Raw genomic sequence first — 16,309 nt, forward strand, 5'->3', positions numbered from 1 at the left:
TAAAACAAACACTCAGTTTCGTCCACTTATAGTCTCTTTCAGATTCACGGCTTTAGAGTCTCTAGTCTATGTTGCTTTTAAACCTCTGGTGTGTGTGTGTGAGAGAGAGAGAGAGAGAGAGAGAGAGAGAGAGAGGAGAACCATGGTAGGAGTGGAGCAAAATTGATCACATCAGGACTAGAAGGGGAAAGGAAAGAAGCAAGAGGGTCTGAAGGGTTCCACTCTCCTCTTGAGGGTTCGCCCTACTGTCCTGAAGACCTCTTACTAGGTCCAACTCTTTTTTTTTAAGGTGTTTATTTCATTTTATTAAATTCTGAAAACCAATATTGCCACAATCATAATAAAAATTACAAAAACTATTGAGTTTTTTTAACCTTTTATCATTTTCAAATTAAAATGATAAATTAAAATTAAAATTCTTAATACTTAGAATGCTGAATGCTCAAATATTTCTAGAAGAATTTAAAAAATGTATGTATTGTCAGCTTGTCAATTTGACATATAGCATGCATTGTCTGTGCTGTTACTTGTTCTCTCTCTCTCTCTTTCCCTCCCTCCCTCCCTCCCTCCCTCCCTCCCTCCCTGCCTGCCTCTCTCTCTTTCTCTCTCTCTCTCTCTCTCTCTCTCTCTCTCTCTTTCTTTCTTTCTTTCTTTCTTTCTTTCTTTCTTTCTTTCTTTCTTCCTTCCTTCCTTCCTTCCTTCCTTCCTTCCTTCCTTTCCTTCTTTCTTTCTTTCTTTCTTTTTTTTTGTTTTTGTTTTTGTTTTTAGGTATTTTCCTCAATTACATTTCCAATGCTATCCAAAAAGTCCCCAATACACTCCCCCCCCCCCCAGTTCCACCCCCACCCTCCCCCACCCCTTGGCCCTGGCATTCCCCTGTACTGGGGCATATAAAGTTGGCAAGTCCAATGGGCCTCTCTTTCCAGTGATGGCCGACTAGGCCATCTTTTGATACAAATGCAGCTAGAGTCAAGAGCTCTGGGGTACTGGTTAGTTCATAATAATGTTCCACCTATGGGGTTGCAGTTCCCTTTAGCTCCTTGGGTACTTTCTCTAGCTCCTCCATTGGGGGTCCTGTGATCCATCCAAGGGCCCAGATATAGGTCCAACTCTTAAAGGTTGTACCGATCCCCAATCCCTAATAGTGCCACAGGCTGGGACCAAGCCTTTACCCCATGTGCCTTGGAGCACTGTAGCAACTCTATCAATTGTCCTGTTACTGTGACAACCGCTTGATTAAATCCAACTAAAGGAGAACAATCTTATTTTGGTTCACAGGTGAAGGTTATAGTCCACAGTAATGGGAAAGTCCTAGTGGCCAGAGTGTGAGGGCACCCACCGCCAGGAACCAGGAACTGGTAAATGAATGCTTAGCTGGATTTTGTCTCTTTATTCAGCCCAGGCAGTTGGGCTACCCCAGGCAGTCGGGCTACCGAGCAACCTGGCCAGCACACCTGCTTTCACAAGGCTTTGCCTCAAACCTCACTGTGAAGTCTTTGAGTTGAATCTCTGAGCTAAGTTCCCCAAGATCACCAACAAAGCAGAACCTGGCTCTAGAGTCTCTATGAAATCAGAGCTGCCCAGAAGGGTGGAGAGACATTGAGCTGGGGACAGATTCACCAAGGTGGGAGGGGGAGGCTGTCAAAGATAATATGCATCTGGGCATGTTGACCGAGTCTCAGGGGGTATGGAGGAATAATGTCCTTTTGTGGAATACATGGAGAATGTGAGAAAATAGAAATTCCAGCAACATATTTTGGCTCAGAATCCAGAACCTAAACAGCCTGTCTTTATTGAAAACATAATTCCTACTTGATAGGCACATGGCAATTTTACTTTGATTGGCTTAAAATCTACATTTTGCTATATAAAACTTGGTTTAATAAAAAGAGAAGTCTCCAGGGTTGGCATAGTAAAGAAATATAAATTATCCTTTAAAACTGGGGAAATCAAGAGAAGAAACACATATTTGACTTTTAAAAAAGAAAGAAAGAAACAAACAAACAAAAAAACCAAAACAAACACAAAAACTTTGGTGAAAAAAAAAATTCTTTTGTGTCTGTTCCTAGGATCCCATGTGAATAATCTGTGTGTGCGCACCCATGTTTATGGAGACCAGGCATTGATATTGGGTGTTTCCTCCACTATCAACTTGGTCTCCATACTTTGAGACAGGGTCCTTCTCTGGACTCGGAGCTCACTCATTGGCTAGCTTGGTTGACCAGCAAGCCCCCAGATCCTCTGCCATCCAGTGTTGGAGTTACAGGCACACACCACTATGCCAGCTTTTTGTGTGAGTGACAGGATCTAAACTCTGGTCCTTTTGCTTATGCAGGACGCACTTATCTTCCGAGCCATTTTCCCGGCCCCTAGTCTCATAATCCTGAAGTCCGAGGCCATGTTGTGCGCATCCTCATGTGCTATGCTCAGCGAGTCAGAGCACCTGGTCCATCATATATACTCAGGAATCGAGTTGAGCCAAATAGAAGGAGAGAGAACACAGATCAAGGGCAGAACAAAGAGCAACGCAGAGCGAATGGAGAAGAAAGACTTCATTTTCGTCTGTGCTCTCCTTCGTCCCTCCCCAGCATTTATTGGAGTTCCCTGGCCTGGCTCCGACTCTTAGCCAGCCAGTGAAGGGAGATGGCAGAATGATGTTGCTCATGGGACTTTGCTCTGCTCTTTGATTCTGCTAGTGTGGGGCAGGTGTTTTTTCTAAATTACACACAGAGGTGGCAGGTCATTTTTAGCCACCAGCCCCACCTGGCAAATGAAGCCTTGGTTGGCAACAGACAGACATTTCAGAGGAAAGCCAGGGGGCTTCTGGGTAAACTGGAAAACAGATGCTCCTGCCAGAAGCAAACTCGGCTGGGGAGGGGGTGATGGTTGAGGTAGCAGGGCAATCCCTAGCATCTAGCAATGTGCTGGCAGGCAAAACTGGGAAGGGTCCCAGGTCTCTGGGAGCTCCAGTGGCACACACACACTTAGGGCTTCAGAGACCCCGTTGAACATTTCACAGTGTGTCCCACTCCAAATCCATTTCCGCATTTGTAAGAGGAAATGATGTCACCAACTCTGGGACTGAACATCACTTGATACCTGGCACGGGCTTAGCACTTGTGCTGAGTTGCCATCATGCGGTCTCTTGGTGACTTCACTGCTTAGGCATGGAGGGCGGTATTTACTTTATACTACCATGCTGAGGGCAGGGACATGGAATCAACAGGCTCTTAGTGAGGGATTTAGGGAGTCTACAGTAGGTAACTCTTGCTCTTCAAAAGCCAAACGAAGCCTAACCTGGTATCTTCAGATCAGGGTGCCAGATCAGCATGTAGAAGGATGCTGTGGGATATACTCTGCCGTGGGATATAGATCTCTGAAAGATACATCCCAAAGGATGCCTGGGAAATGCCTGTAGATGTGGTATTGGCCATCTCTGACTGCTGGCTCAAATACCAGTAAGGAAAGGGTATTTAGTAAAAGTAGCTTAGTGGTGGAGCACAAGCCTAGCCAGAGGGAGGCCCAGGATCCAATAAGAGAAGACAGAGGGAGGGAAAGAGGGGGGAGGGGAGGAGGAAGGGAAGGAAGAAAAATTGAGGGGAGACTTTTCTTACTATGGGTGCAGGACTCTAAAATTACCCCCTACCCCCACCCCCCACACACACACACTGAATGGGCATTTGTTGAATTTGAAACTCACCCACAGTTAGAACAAAGGTTAAAAAAACAAAAACAAACAACAAGCAAGCAACCAGGATCAAAAAGATGGACAAAACCCATCATGTTTTTCGGTGATTAAAAATGTAAAAGCTCATACTTGAGCTAAAAAAAGAAAAAAGAAAAAAAGAAAAGAAAAAAAAAATCACCGAAGTGGAGAGAATAGAGGAAACCCACTTAAAACTCACATAGGAAAAACAAAACTACATTAAAAAAAAATAAATCAATGTGAAATGTGCTTGCCAAGGGCTGAGGTGGTTGCTGCTGCATGAATGAGAGATCTGTGCCAAAGTGCAAGAGTGGTGAACCACACCAGCCACCCTTGCATGCAGAGGCTGCTGCAGAAAGACTGCCATGGGGTCCAGGCCAGAATGGTTCTGGGCTAGCCTGGGCTACAGAGTTTCAAATTCGAAACCAAAATAGAACAAAATTAAACTTTTTAAAAAAGGTCTGAGTTTAGAAAGATAAAAACTGGTTTCTCTATGTTCTGCCCTATCTTCAAACTGAGGCCTTTCTAGGGAGAGAGAAAAATTAAAACAAAACCCAGAGTACTGAAGCATCTGGGAAACCACGAGGTCTGAGAAAGCGAGGAAAATAGAGGGAGATCGGAGAGCTGGCCTGGGAATGGGGTGCTTTAGAAAGCGTTACTTCGTATCAATAAGGGAAAGAAATGCGTTTCCCTCTGGTGGGAACCCACTTAGCCATATTCTATCTAGGGCCATAGGGCTGAACATTTAAAAGATACTTTTAAAGAGCTCTCTATTCCAGATGAGAAACAGAAGAGACATGTGGCTTCAAGGGCAGCTGTTGCAGCTCCAAGGACCACCACCATATTCAAAGAGAAGAGGGAGGGGTGACATCAGAAAGCTTCACTTTCCCAATGCTCTCTCATCAGGAATCTGATACATCTTCCAGAAACTCATTGCAAATTTGTTTTTCTCTTGGTTACCTGTAGCTGAAGAGGAAACAAAGAAAATGAGTGTTTGGCTATGGGTAGTCAAATCAAGCTCAAATCAGTTATGATTAGACCAACATGCCAATACATAGAGTACACAATGAAAAGAATTTGGCTTTTTGACTGAGCAGCTTAATAGCTGACTTCTATTGTTGTTGGGGTGGGGGTGGGGGACGTATATTTGATGAGGTTGTTGCTATTAGGAGTCTTTGGTTTTCCAGTCAAATGCACCCTAGTGGATACAAAGATGCTGTTGATGAAGATAATGAATACTACATCCAGTTGGACTGCTTGTAGCTCCCATTCACTCAAACACTATTCACAGAGTGGCTACTGTACTTGTGGTGGTTTGAATGAGAATGCTCGCCCCCATCACCACCACCACCACCACCACCACGAGCTCAAGTATTGAAGTGCCTGGTCCAAAGTTGGTGGAACTGTTTGGGAAGGATTAGAAGGTGTGGCCTTATTGGAGAAGGTGGCATGTCATTAGGAGTGGGTTTGGAGGTTTCAAAAGCCTATGCCAGGTCCAGTTTCTCTCTCTGCCTGCAGACCAGGATGTAAGCTCTTAGCTGCTGCTCCAGCACCAGGCCTGCTATGCTCCCTTCTGTGATGGTCATGGACTCTACTGCCCTCTGGAACAGTGAGTCCCAGGTAAATGCTTTCTTTTATAAGTTTCCTTGATCATGGAGTTTTGTCACAGAAATAGGAAAGTAACTAAAGCAGCGCTCTAGGCTCTAAGGGAACTCTGAGGATGTGGCAGTGGACAAAATCAGCCCAGTCCCGGCCATGTGACAGAGGGCAAGACAGGCATGGCAGATATAAATCCCCAACAACCAGTCCTGGAGGAGCACACCACAGAGGAATCACCCAGGAGCTGGAGTCAGGGAAGGCTTTCTTGACAGATAATTACAATCTGAGATGGGAATATGAGTATTAAAGCTGCTGTCTGCCCAGAAATGCATCCAGCTCTTCCCTGCATCTCGATTTATCTACTACCTGTCGAAACTTCCTCACCGTGGTAGTTATCTTCAGTCTTACTCCCCATGATCCTTACTGGCCTTCTACTAGACATGACCATGACTTGCTTCTTTAAGCTATGCTGCATTTGTCCTATGCTGCTTGGGGCAGGGGTGTCCCCATGCTTCTTTGTAGCACTTCCCTGTTCATGTTCCCCTATTGCAAGGGCATCTTATCTTCTCTTTGAAACACCTAGCTGCCTAACCATCACTTTTGGCTTAGACAGCCCTTAGCATTTTTTTAAAAGACTTATTTATTGTATGTATGTGAGTACATTGTTGCTGTCTTCAGACACACCAGCAGAGGGCATTGGATCTCATACAGATGGTCGTGAGCCACCATGTGGTTGCTGGAAATTGAACTCAGGACCTCTGGAAGAGCAATCAGTGCTCTTAACCGCTGAGCCATCTCTCCAGCCCCTCAACATTTTTTAACTACATATATAGTATTACCACATATATAGTATTACTATATATGTATATATGTATACATATATATATTACTATATATGTATATATGTATATAGTATTAACCACCCCACCACCACCTAGTTTCATACAAGATTTGATAGTGTTCGTAGAAAGGTATATGTGTAGCATTCCTGCACCTAAAGACTTGGATTTCTCTCCACAAACTTTTCTCTTTTTAAGAAAATAGTAATTATTGTTATTATTAGGTTCAAGGGAGTGGCTCAGTGTCAGAAAGCTTGTCTAGGCTCCTGGAGACTCTGAGTTGTATCCCTATCAAGAGATGATAATATTAGTAATAATAAATGGTAACATTACACTTCTATCAACTATCATATCTAAGCTGGAGTCTGCTTCTGCTTGATTTATTACTTTCATTATCCCAACCTCTTTGCTTAGCATTAGGAACAAAGTATTCGGTTTTCTCTAGGGGGTAGAATATCTTTTAGGTCTTTGCATTTGAAGGGATTGATATGCATCCAGCACAAGACATCCCAAGACCAAGTTCTCAGCCCAAAGGAGATTTATTTGCCCCAAAGGAACAAAGGGCAGGGAATACAAGTCAGGTGATAGAGAATGAAGGAGAAGGGGAAAGTAACAAAGGAGAAGCAGACGAGATCTCTGCCCCGGAGGGACAAAGGACTGCCTCTGGATAGAGAGGAGGCAGATGTGGCACATAGGCAAATGACAGTTTATAAAAGGTAAAGGGGGAAGCCCCCTGCTTAGATGAGGGGTTTAATTTTGATTGTACAGATTAATTGGGGCAGCCAAAGGGAGGGGCTCTTAATAGCCTCAGGGGGCAGGAAGTGGCCAAAAGGGGGACCAGATCTTGGTGGCTGGCTTTAGGAATGTAATGGAATGGTTTTTTAACAAGGAAGATGGGCTAGGAGAAGGCAAGGCCTGCCAGAGCCATGCCTGCCATGCTCAGCTCGGCTAGAGACCCTCAGAATTGACCTGACTCTGCTGAGTATTTCAGAGTGGCAATTGTCCCAGAAGACATAATGCTCTTTCCGAAAGTGACACATTGTTAATCTTCATAGTAGGCATATTCAGGATCACTAATTAAAGAGCCCAAAAAAGGACCACACCATTGCATGTATAAACCCTTTAGAGATTATCTGGCCAGATAGAGAGGCCTGTCCATCCGTCCCAAACCACGGAGATTGCAAGAGACATTCCCTGTGGTAGGCGTTTGATTCTGGGAAGTCACCAGGACAAGCAGAACAGCAGAGACAGCAGAGACCTGTAGCCACTCTCCATATTTTAAAAATGTATCCAACTCCCGCCACATTCTGTCAGAGATTCAAGATGCAACCTCTGGGTGGAGGTATTATCAGGTTCTAAGGTTGTAGCAGACATGAAGATTACAATTGTTCGTAAGTTCAAAGCTTCCCGTACTCCGGATGGAGTCAAGTTCTGGAAAACAACAACAACAACAACAAAACACTTCAAGAGAAGAGATCGTGTTTCTCCGCTGTCCCGGTTGCAGTCCAGGGAGCAAGTCAGGGCTCCGCCGGAGCTCGGGCGTGAAGAAAAGGCACACGAAGTCCCTCTCGGATGAGCATCTACAATCAAATGCAAGGCCAGCAGCGCCCTTCCCACGCCGGCCCGCGCCCGCTTAAGCGCAGTGGCCGAACCCGGGAGGAGGCGGGGTCCCCGGGCGCAGCGCCCAAGTCTGTGCGCTTCCCGGTCCTCCTCCTCCGGGCCGTCACTGGCTGCATCTTTCTGCCCCGGCACAATAGAGGCTCCGCCCTTCCTCCGCGCCAGCCCCGCGGCGCCCTGGGCCAGCAGTCCTCCCTTGCCTCCTGCGCTGTGGTCGCTGTCCGTCTTGCGCCCAGTCTCCGTGTGTCCCGAGTTTCCCGGCGCTAGCCTTTCCACCTGAGCTCACACTGCTGCGGCTTGCCCTCGTCGAGCCGGCGCCCTCCTCTGCTCCCTCAGTCACCTCTTTCTTGTGACCTCTCTGCAGTCTAAGCTGCTGGGGTCTGGGAGGAGATGTTCAGGGTCTCTGGGGAGCACAGTCCTGCTCCACTCAGCCACACCCAGCTTTAGACGTTAGACGGTTCTCCGAGCAGCTACTCTTCCGGACTCCAGTGAAGGTGCCTTCCAGCCTGTCTTTGCTGAGACCCCCGACCCAAGGTGGTCTCTGTAGGGACTAAAGTCCCTACTGTGCATCTCTCATGGCCTATCCCCTGTCATTGGTTCTCTGCTTTGCTCTGGTGGTGGCACAGGTCTGGGGGTCCACTACACCTCCCACAGGGACAAGCGAGCCCCCCGATGTGCAAACAGTGGAGCCCACGGAAGATGACATTCTGCAAAACGAGGCGGACAACCAGGAGAACGTTTTATCTCAGGTAGGATGAGGAATCTCGTGCCCACCCCTCTTGCCTTGGGGGACCTCAAGGACCTGAGGCTGGTCCTGGATGAAGGATTTATGAGCAGCTATTTTTCTCTGTATTTTTAGTGAAATGGATGTTTACTTTTAGTTTATCACACTATATTGGTTGTTTGGTTTTGGACAGGCTTTCTCGTAGACCAGGCTGGCTTCCAGCTCACTTTATAGCTGAGGCTAGCCTTGAACTTCTGGTCCCTCTTACCTGCACTAAGTGTGGAGATTCTACCGCCCTGACTTTAGTTTTGTTGGGTTGTGTTAAAGTATTGTGTTAAAAAGTAAGGGCATGGGTCACAACTGTGGAGTGTTTCAGGCTTACCAAGTCAGGAGAAAGGAGAGGAAAGGAAGATACCATTGAGAAGAAAGGTGTGTGTGTGTGTGTGTGTGTGTGTGTGTGTGTGTGTGTGATGTAATGGCTGTGAAAAGTCCCTCTTGCCTATGAGACTGCCTGTCAGAATTGGAATGTGTAAACAGGAGGACAGGTTGGAAAGGAGGCAGATGGTATAGGTATAAGCCATGGAAGATGGTTTATGACCTCAGAGGAGACACTCGGACAGAAGCACTTGGTGAAGACAGAGTGTGTGATGCTTATGAGGGGGACTCCAAAACAGAGGGGTTTATGTTAAGACCTGGTGTACCTGGAGTGGAGTGTCAGTGCCGAGCCACACAGTTGTGGCTGATTCCCAGAGGGGGCCAAGCGACCCAGGATGGTGATGCGTGCTGTAGCGTGTCCGTTTATGAACTAACTCAGTCCTCAGAACACCCTGATTACCAGCCCTCTCAGAGATGAAGAGCAGAAGCTAAAAGGGAAAGAGGGAGAGCCTGGCTTCCAGCATGCTCCAGCCTGCTTCTCAGAGCTGAAAGGGACGCTTCTCATACTTATGTGGCACTCCTGCTTCCCAAAGCTGGCATGCTGATGTACAGTGGGCGTCTCCTTGGTCCTCGGGATGGATACTGTCCGAGAAAGGATGCTGAGTGCCTTGCCTGTACCTCCTCCAGGCCCTCAGTCTGGGTCTTCTCTCTCCGTAGAGAGAGCTGTCAGCCCTACTTTGGGGTTGATCAAACGCTGGTTTCTTCTTTTAATAATTATGCTAACATATGCCCTATGCCCACCCATAACCTCATACTGACCCTTAAATCGAAAAGACTTCAAATCCCTCCCACTGGGACTCTGGAAAACCATAAACAAAAGCTTGCCTGAAACCGGAGCCCCCTGAAGGGAAGGAACCCACCCATCCAGGGTTCTCTAAGGAGGACTGCATAGGAATCTAGGCAGTTTCAGAAAGGAGACGGGAACGATTTACTATCAACGTGGGGAGACTGGCTGCTTACGTCACCCCAAGCTACCTACACCTCTGCTTCCACTGGTGGAGTCTATATTTCACAACAATCCTAAAGCAAACATTAGCTTTAGCAGAAACCCAACCGTCTCAAGGAAAACATTACATGCCTTCTTCCCGCAGACAGCAAGGAACATTTGCAGGCTCCGAGCCTACCCACCCGCTGCCATCATTAGTCAACCAAGGAACCCCTCTGCCTGGTTAGGATGGGAGCCTTAGCTTTGGGGATGAGTTGATGGGGCTGACAGGGTGAGGGTGAGGGGCCTTTTCTCCCAGGGTAGGAACAGTAGAGAGCCCGAATAGGGAGCCTGGGAGGAGCGTGTACCCAGAAGGAAATGTTTAACATTGTAGAAGCAGCAAGCACAGCTAGTTTTGTTCTGGTTTTGGCCTGGGGTTTTGGTTCAGGAGCCAAAGGAACTCTTAGACTATGTAAACAGTTACCAACTCCTGGACCTGTTTTCTTTCTGCCTCTACCAGCTCTTTCTGTCAATCTAATCCATCCTTGAAGGTTCACATCAAATACCACCTCCTCCAAGAGGTCTTCCCTAGATCCAGGATAGAGCCTCAGCTCCTAGCACAAGTGTTATCTCAGCTCTTCAGGGGCTTGAAGCATTGACTAGTCTGGGTAGCTTATTTACAGTGGTCTCCATGGGAACAGGCTCTTTGCCTGGCCATCACTACCACTCAGTGTACTTTGTACTGGTGTGAGGAGGTGCTCTGTAAGTCATGAATGAATGAATGAATGAATGAAGCCCGTAGTCCTCACAAAGACCAGTTTTCTGATCCCTCTTTGAACTCTGTCTCTATTTCTAATATAAACCTGGATTGGAGCTGAGGGGCAGGGCTATTGAAAGAATGAGGTTTGGGTTTTGTTGTTGTTTGTTTGTTTTGGTTTTTTTTTTCTTCTTTTAATGCTAAAAGGTTAAGGCCCTGCTGTGAAATACACATCTTTTCAAGGCAAGAAGAACCCTGCAACCCTCAGGTTGCAGAAGAACTCAGGGTTCATGCAAGAAGAACCCTGAGTGTGTTCGAGAAAATGTCTGTGTCAGCGAATTATGATCGATGACTTGTTCTCTCCACAGCTCAGGGCTGAATGCAGTCTCTGGCTAGGGCAACACATTTGGCAAAATGACATGACCACGTCCTTGAGGAACACACGTTTGCATACCTCCAGCTCAGTCTCTCTCTCTCTCTCTCTCTCTCTCTCTCTCTCTCTCTTTGTGTGTTTGTGTCTAGCTGTTGGGAGACTATGACAAGGTCAAGGCTGTGTCTGAGGGCTCTGACTGTCAGTGCAAGTGTGTGGTGAGACCGCTGGGCCGAGATGCCTGCCAGAGGATCAACCAGGGGGCTTCCAGGAAGGAAGACTTCTACACTGTGGAAACCATCACCTCGGGCTCATCCTGTAAATGTGCTTGTGTTGCTCCTCCGTCTGCCGTCAATCCCTGTGAGGGAGACTTCAGGCTCCAGAAGCTTCGGGAGGCTGACAGCCGAGATTTGAAGGTAGGAGCTGGTATGAGGCGGTTCGTGGGGTGAGAGGGTACCTCCGGGACCTAGGAAACTACAGACTCACAGCTGGGTGTGGAAAGCCTATGAAGAGGGTCAGGCCTGGCCCCTGGAGTCTTCAGTGTGGATATGAGGCTGATTTAACAAACTTTCAGTTGGAGTCAGTGAGAGACTGGTTGTCGGGGTTGGGGGGGAGCAATTTATGCCCTATGCCAGAGGAACCAGAGAGGCCAGGCCTAGGAGGAGCTGCCAGGACCATCTGGCTAAAATAACTCAGTGTTCTCCAGGAAAATCACTGTCACAATTCTCTGTCAGTCTCCCATGTACATAGAAGCTGTAAGACTCAAAGTGCAATGGACGAGCCCTCTGGTCCTGGCACCATCACTGGAATGACCTGTTCTGGTCAGGTCTTCACACTGCTCCTGAGCTAGTGTTCTGCAGTGTGGGGGAAATTTAGACCTCTGTGGGCAGCCCCATGGCCAGCTGAGGGCTTCAGCCACTCCTGCTCTTCCTTTTTCCCTTGCAGTGTGGGACCCTCAGACTGATTTGTGTGCCAGTCAAAGTTGAGTGACCCTCCTTCACTTCTCTGAGCTCAGCCTCCTTGAATACAATGTGGAGGGCCCTGGAGGGTCTGAGAAAACTGATGGATGGCACTTACTGAGTAGATAAGGGGAGATAGCTATGGCTTCTGCTGGTACACACAGTGACAGTCATTGATTGCTCTTTAAACAGAGAAGTGTTCAACAGGACAAGAGATGGCCCAGGTTTGGCCACGTGACTCAAGGTGGTAGCTCTGTAGAGCTACTTTCTGAACCTAGAGCCAGAGTTGTTCAGCTCAAAGGTTGGAATCTGGGAGATTCCTAGGACCACACCAGGCAAACTTTCTACTTAGGAATCAGAAACATCATATTAATCAGTTGTGGGATCCCTGGGGTGAAAGGAGACTTTCTGAATGTTCAGTGTTTCTGTGTGGAGTTTTTCACTTGGAAGTGAAGGTGGTGGAAGCAAGGAGGTAGATGGAAAGCAGAAATGACAAAGACATTGCCCAGCATCTTCCAGGCTCAGGTCTTTGGTAGAAAGGCTCTTTTCTGCATCTTGTCTACTCTTTAGTCTGAACTCTGCCAGCCCTGGATGCTGCCAGAGCCTAGACTATCAGAGAAAGGTAGTATTTGGAAGAGACAAGAAGGCTACATGCCCTGAGGCAGGTAACTGCCTCAGACATGGGCCACTGGGCTGGTTCTATTCCAGGATCAGTTTAGGGTTTTTTTTTTGTACTGAGAAAACTTCGGGAGCCTTTCGGGGCCTTTAGTCCAGGATAAAGTTAAGGGTTTCAGAAGGATGCCCCCAGGGGTTAACATTTTTGGCTGCTATGCTGAGTATTATGGGTCTGATACAGATCTTGAGAGAACAGGGGTGAAAAGGCCCTCAAGAAGCTTAGAGTTTGGTAAGAAAGGCTGACCTGTTTTGTAACGGACACTGATAGCCCATGAAAGTAGCTAGACCTCTGGTTCACTTGTTCATATGTTCATGGAAGGTCATCTAATTGTCTTATTTTGAAGGCAGAATACATATCCCAGCTGGGGCCTGTCTAAGTCCTTCCCTACACAGATGTGCTTCTGAGGGCACCTCTCAATTCCTGGCTAGTAGATTCCCTGTAGGGCCTCTGACATGGACATCTAAAAGGAAACTTCCTCCCTGGGGCTCTGTTGGCCCTAACCCTGAACTAACTAACCCTCTGTTCTTGCTTCTTAGCTGTCTACAATTATAGACATGTTGGAAGGTGCTTTCTACGGCCTGGACCTCCTAAAGCTGCATTCAGTTACCACTAAACTCGTGGGGCGAGTGGATAAACTGGAGGAGGTAAGGAAGAGTCCAGTCTTGCTATCTCTCTTGCAATCGAGCCCCCAAAGGATATAATACTTTACTGTTCCTTATTCAGCCCTACTGGAAAAAGTCCATGGGCTGGTGCTATTGACTGGCATCTAGCTCTTGTGCCCAAACAGTTGCTGCTTCAAGCACAAACCTATAACATCACTTTTGGAGTGTTACTCGAAGTCAGTGGTTCTCAGCCTTCCTAACACTGTGACCCATTAACACAGTTCCTCAGGTTGACTCCCAACCACAAAATTATTTTTATTGCTACTTCATAACTGTAATTTCACTACTATTATGAATCATAATATAAATATCTGATAGCTAGGATATCTGATATGTGACCCCTGTGAAAGGGTTGTTTGACACCAACCCCCAAAGAGGTTTCAACCACAGGCTGAGAACCATTGCTTTAAGTGATAGATTTAATAATGCAATGACCACAAGCAGATCGATATTCCTCATGGAATGCATAGGTTTTGAGGGTTCTATCATGGCAAATCTGAGGTTCTTTTCTGAATGATGGATAGATATGAGAAAGGAAGGATCTCTAATTTATGCAAAAAGAACAGCAGACTCAGGGTTAGCAGAGCGAGGTAGACTGTCTGCCACTACTAAGAAGCTATACCCCACCCCACTCATGATATCCTGCCCACTTTGTATGGTTGTCCAGGGGACAAAAGGCACACTGGCCATAGTGGAATGACTTCAAGACTCATTAAATTAAATGCAGCATCTGGATTAGGACCAAAGAGAGATGAAGATAAACATTCCCACAATGCACTGCTAGGAATACTGGGCCAGAGAAGACGAGCCACAGCATTCATCATTAGCTAGCTCACATTCCCTTCACTCTGAAAAGGTATTCCCAGAGAGGCCTGTGAGACTTTGAGATAGCTTAGTTGGTTAAAGGTGCTTGATACCTGCCTCTTTATCTGAGTTTAATCCCTGGGACCCGCCCCCCCCACCACCACCACTACACACACACACACACACAGGAGCAGTGGTGGGGGTGGGAGGAAGAGATAGAGATTTTTAATTTCCCAAAAGCCAGTCATGGTAGCCCATGCCTGTAATGGGGCATCACTTGGGAAGCAGAGGCAGGAGGATTCAAAGCAGGCTTGAACTCCATAGCAAGACTTGTCTCAAAACACACTCCCAAAAAGTTAACTCAGGTTCTCTTGCCACCACTTGTAAGTTTAGACTCTTCCATGCCAAGTGTGCTATGGAGGGTCCAAGGTCTGCAACCTGGGTCTGCAGACAGAGTGAGGCAGCCACACACAGACTGCATCACCCCCTCTACTCTGCCCTCTCTCACCAGAGGGACTGTCTGGAGAGGCAGGTCTGTGGTAGCTAGAATGTTGAGACAGATTGCTCATTACCATCTCCCTCAAAACAGAATCCATGCCGAGGCAGCACCCTCCCTATGGTAACTGCTTCCTTATTCTCCCAGATGGGTTGGTTCTGAAGAGATCCGACCAGAATCCAGAGCTTGGAAGCACCCTGTTCCCAGAGTCCCCTAGAACTGCCCAAATATGGGATGTCGCTTTAAGAAAACCAGTTGACGGCCACCTCTTCTACTTTTATTTGACCTTGACAGCCACATAGTTTCCATTCCTTCTAGCAAGCACAGCTTGGGAAAGATAGCTTTGTGAGAGGACACTAGAGGCCAAGGTCAGACACCCAGCCTCAGAGGCGGCCAGTGGGATGGACTCTGCAGAACAGCCAAGCCCATTCTGCTGCTGCAGACCCTCCTCTGGACAAGGTTAGAAGTGGGAGGAGTCTGGTGCAGTACAATGCCCCAGCAGGGTGGCACTGAGTCACTCTGGGGTCTTGTCTCAATCGTCATAGTGACAAGAGTATATATCTCTTTTCAAACCTTGCCTGTTTAGTAGCCAGCGCTGGACTTTTATAATAATAATCCCTATATTTACACAGCATTTTGCAGGGTTTTTTTTTAAACATTCCATATACATTTAGTGATTTGTTTCTGTGAGTTGGGCAGGATGTGAACCCTCAGGAAATTCCATGGCTTGCCTGAAATCAAGAAAAAAAGAAGCCCAGGGCTGGGTTCTGGTTCAGGCCCTTCTGGGTCTGGTCCAGGGCTCTTTCTAATCAATCTCAGAAGTTCCTTCGAATCCTTGTTGTCAGCCCTGTAGGCATCAGTTTTTCCTAACCAGAGTTTAAAAACAATAGTTTATCCAAGGGAGTTTCTAGGCAGGACTGTGGCTGTAACCCATATGCATGGTGATCCAGCTCTGTGGAGCCTTCCCTAAACCAGACAATCTCAGGCGATGGGTCACTGTGCTGACAGGAGTCTTTTGACCCATGACGTGAAGCACTGTATCTTAGATTGAAGTGGAATCGGGCTTGTGTAGCCTGTCTGTCTGGGCTACGCAGTAATTGAAAAGGCAGAATGTTGGGTAAATGGAAAAAACACTCTCTCTCTCCAGCCTGGCCGGCTCTGTGGGAGGAATGGAAGTACCATTCTGATCCCACTCCTTGCAGATTCTCGAGTCCCAAGGGGATCTGTCTGGAAGTCAGATAAGACTAAAAGAGGTCAGGTTGGAGGGGACGTCTTCTCAGAGTAAGGTGGCTGCTTGGCTGTGCAAGTGGGCACACGTGTGCACATCTGTCTTGGGCATAGAGGAGACTGTAGGCATGGAAATCTCATTTGCAGATGAAAGAGGAAGGAAGAAGAGAGAAGTGAACCCTGGTTCAGAGCCTCCCCACTCTCAGTAAAATCCTCCCTGGCAGCGCTGCCTGGGGGCCGAGTTTAACCTTTTATTTTAAGTGAAGGAAAACAAATACATGCTTAGGCAAATGCACAGTGAACGTACAGCTTGACAGCTAGCTCACTATAATGAGAACTTCTGAGGACCCACCACCCAGCTGAAGACACGGTGATGTCAGCACACACCCACAACCCCCTGCGCCTTCCCAGGCTTGCCCCCAGGGACGCTTGATATCATCTTCCTTGTGTTCTTTCTCCTTTAAAAAAATGTTCTTTTAAAGATTTATTTATTCCATTTTTTATGTGTTTGAG

General features: G+C 47.1%; 1 protein-coding gene across 1 annotated transcript in view; it reads left to right on the top strand.

Moving 5' to 3' along the window:
- The first annotated feature begins 7,940 nt into the window (after positions 1–7,940).
- The window catches only part of Olfml2b (olfactomedin like 2B), a 40,126-nt gene continuing 31,757 nt past the window's right edge, over positions 7,941–16,309 (top strand). Inside the window, exons 1-3 of the mRNA XM_021161521.2 lie at positions 7,941–8,510; positions 11,125–11,388; positions 13,144–13,251. Coding sequence (XP_021017180.1) covers positions 8,337–8,510; positions 11,125–11,388; positions 13,144–13,251 — 546 coding nt within the window. The 5' untranslated portion in view covers positions 7,941–8,336. The remainder of the gene's footprint in view (positions 8,511–11,124; positions 11,389–13,143; positions 13,252–16,309) is intronic.

The sequence above is a fragment of the Mus caroli genome, unplaced genomic scaffold (assembly GCF_978045245.1).
Source record: "Mus caroli unplaced genomic scaffold, Mus_caroli_1 scaffold_1, whole genome shotgun sequence".
NCBI classification, from domain to species: domain Eukaryota; kingdom Metazoa; phylum Chordata; class Mammalia; order Rodentia; family Muridae; genus Mus; species Mus caroli.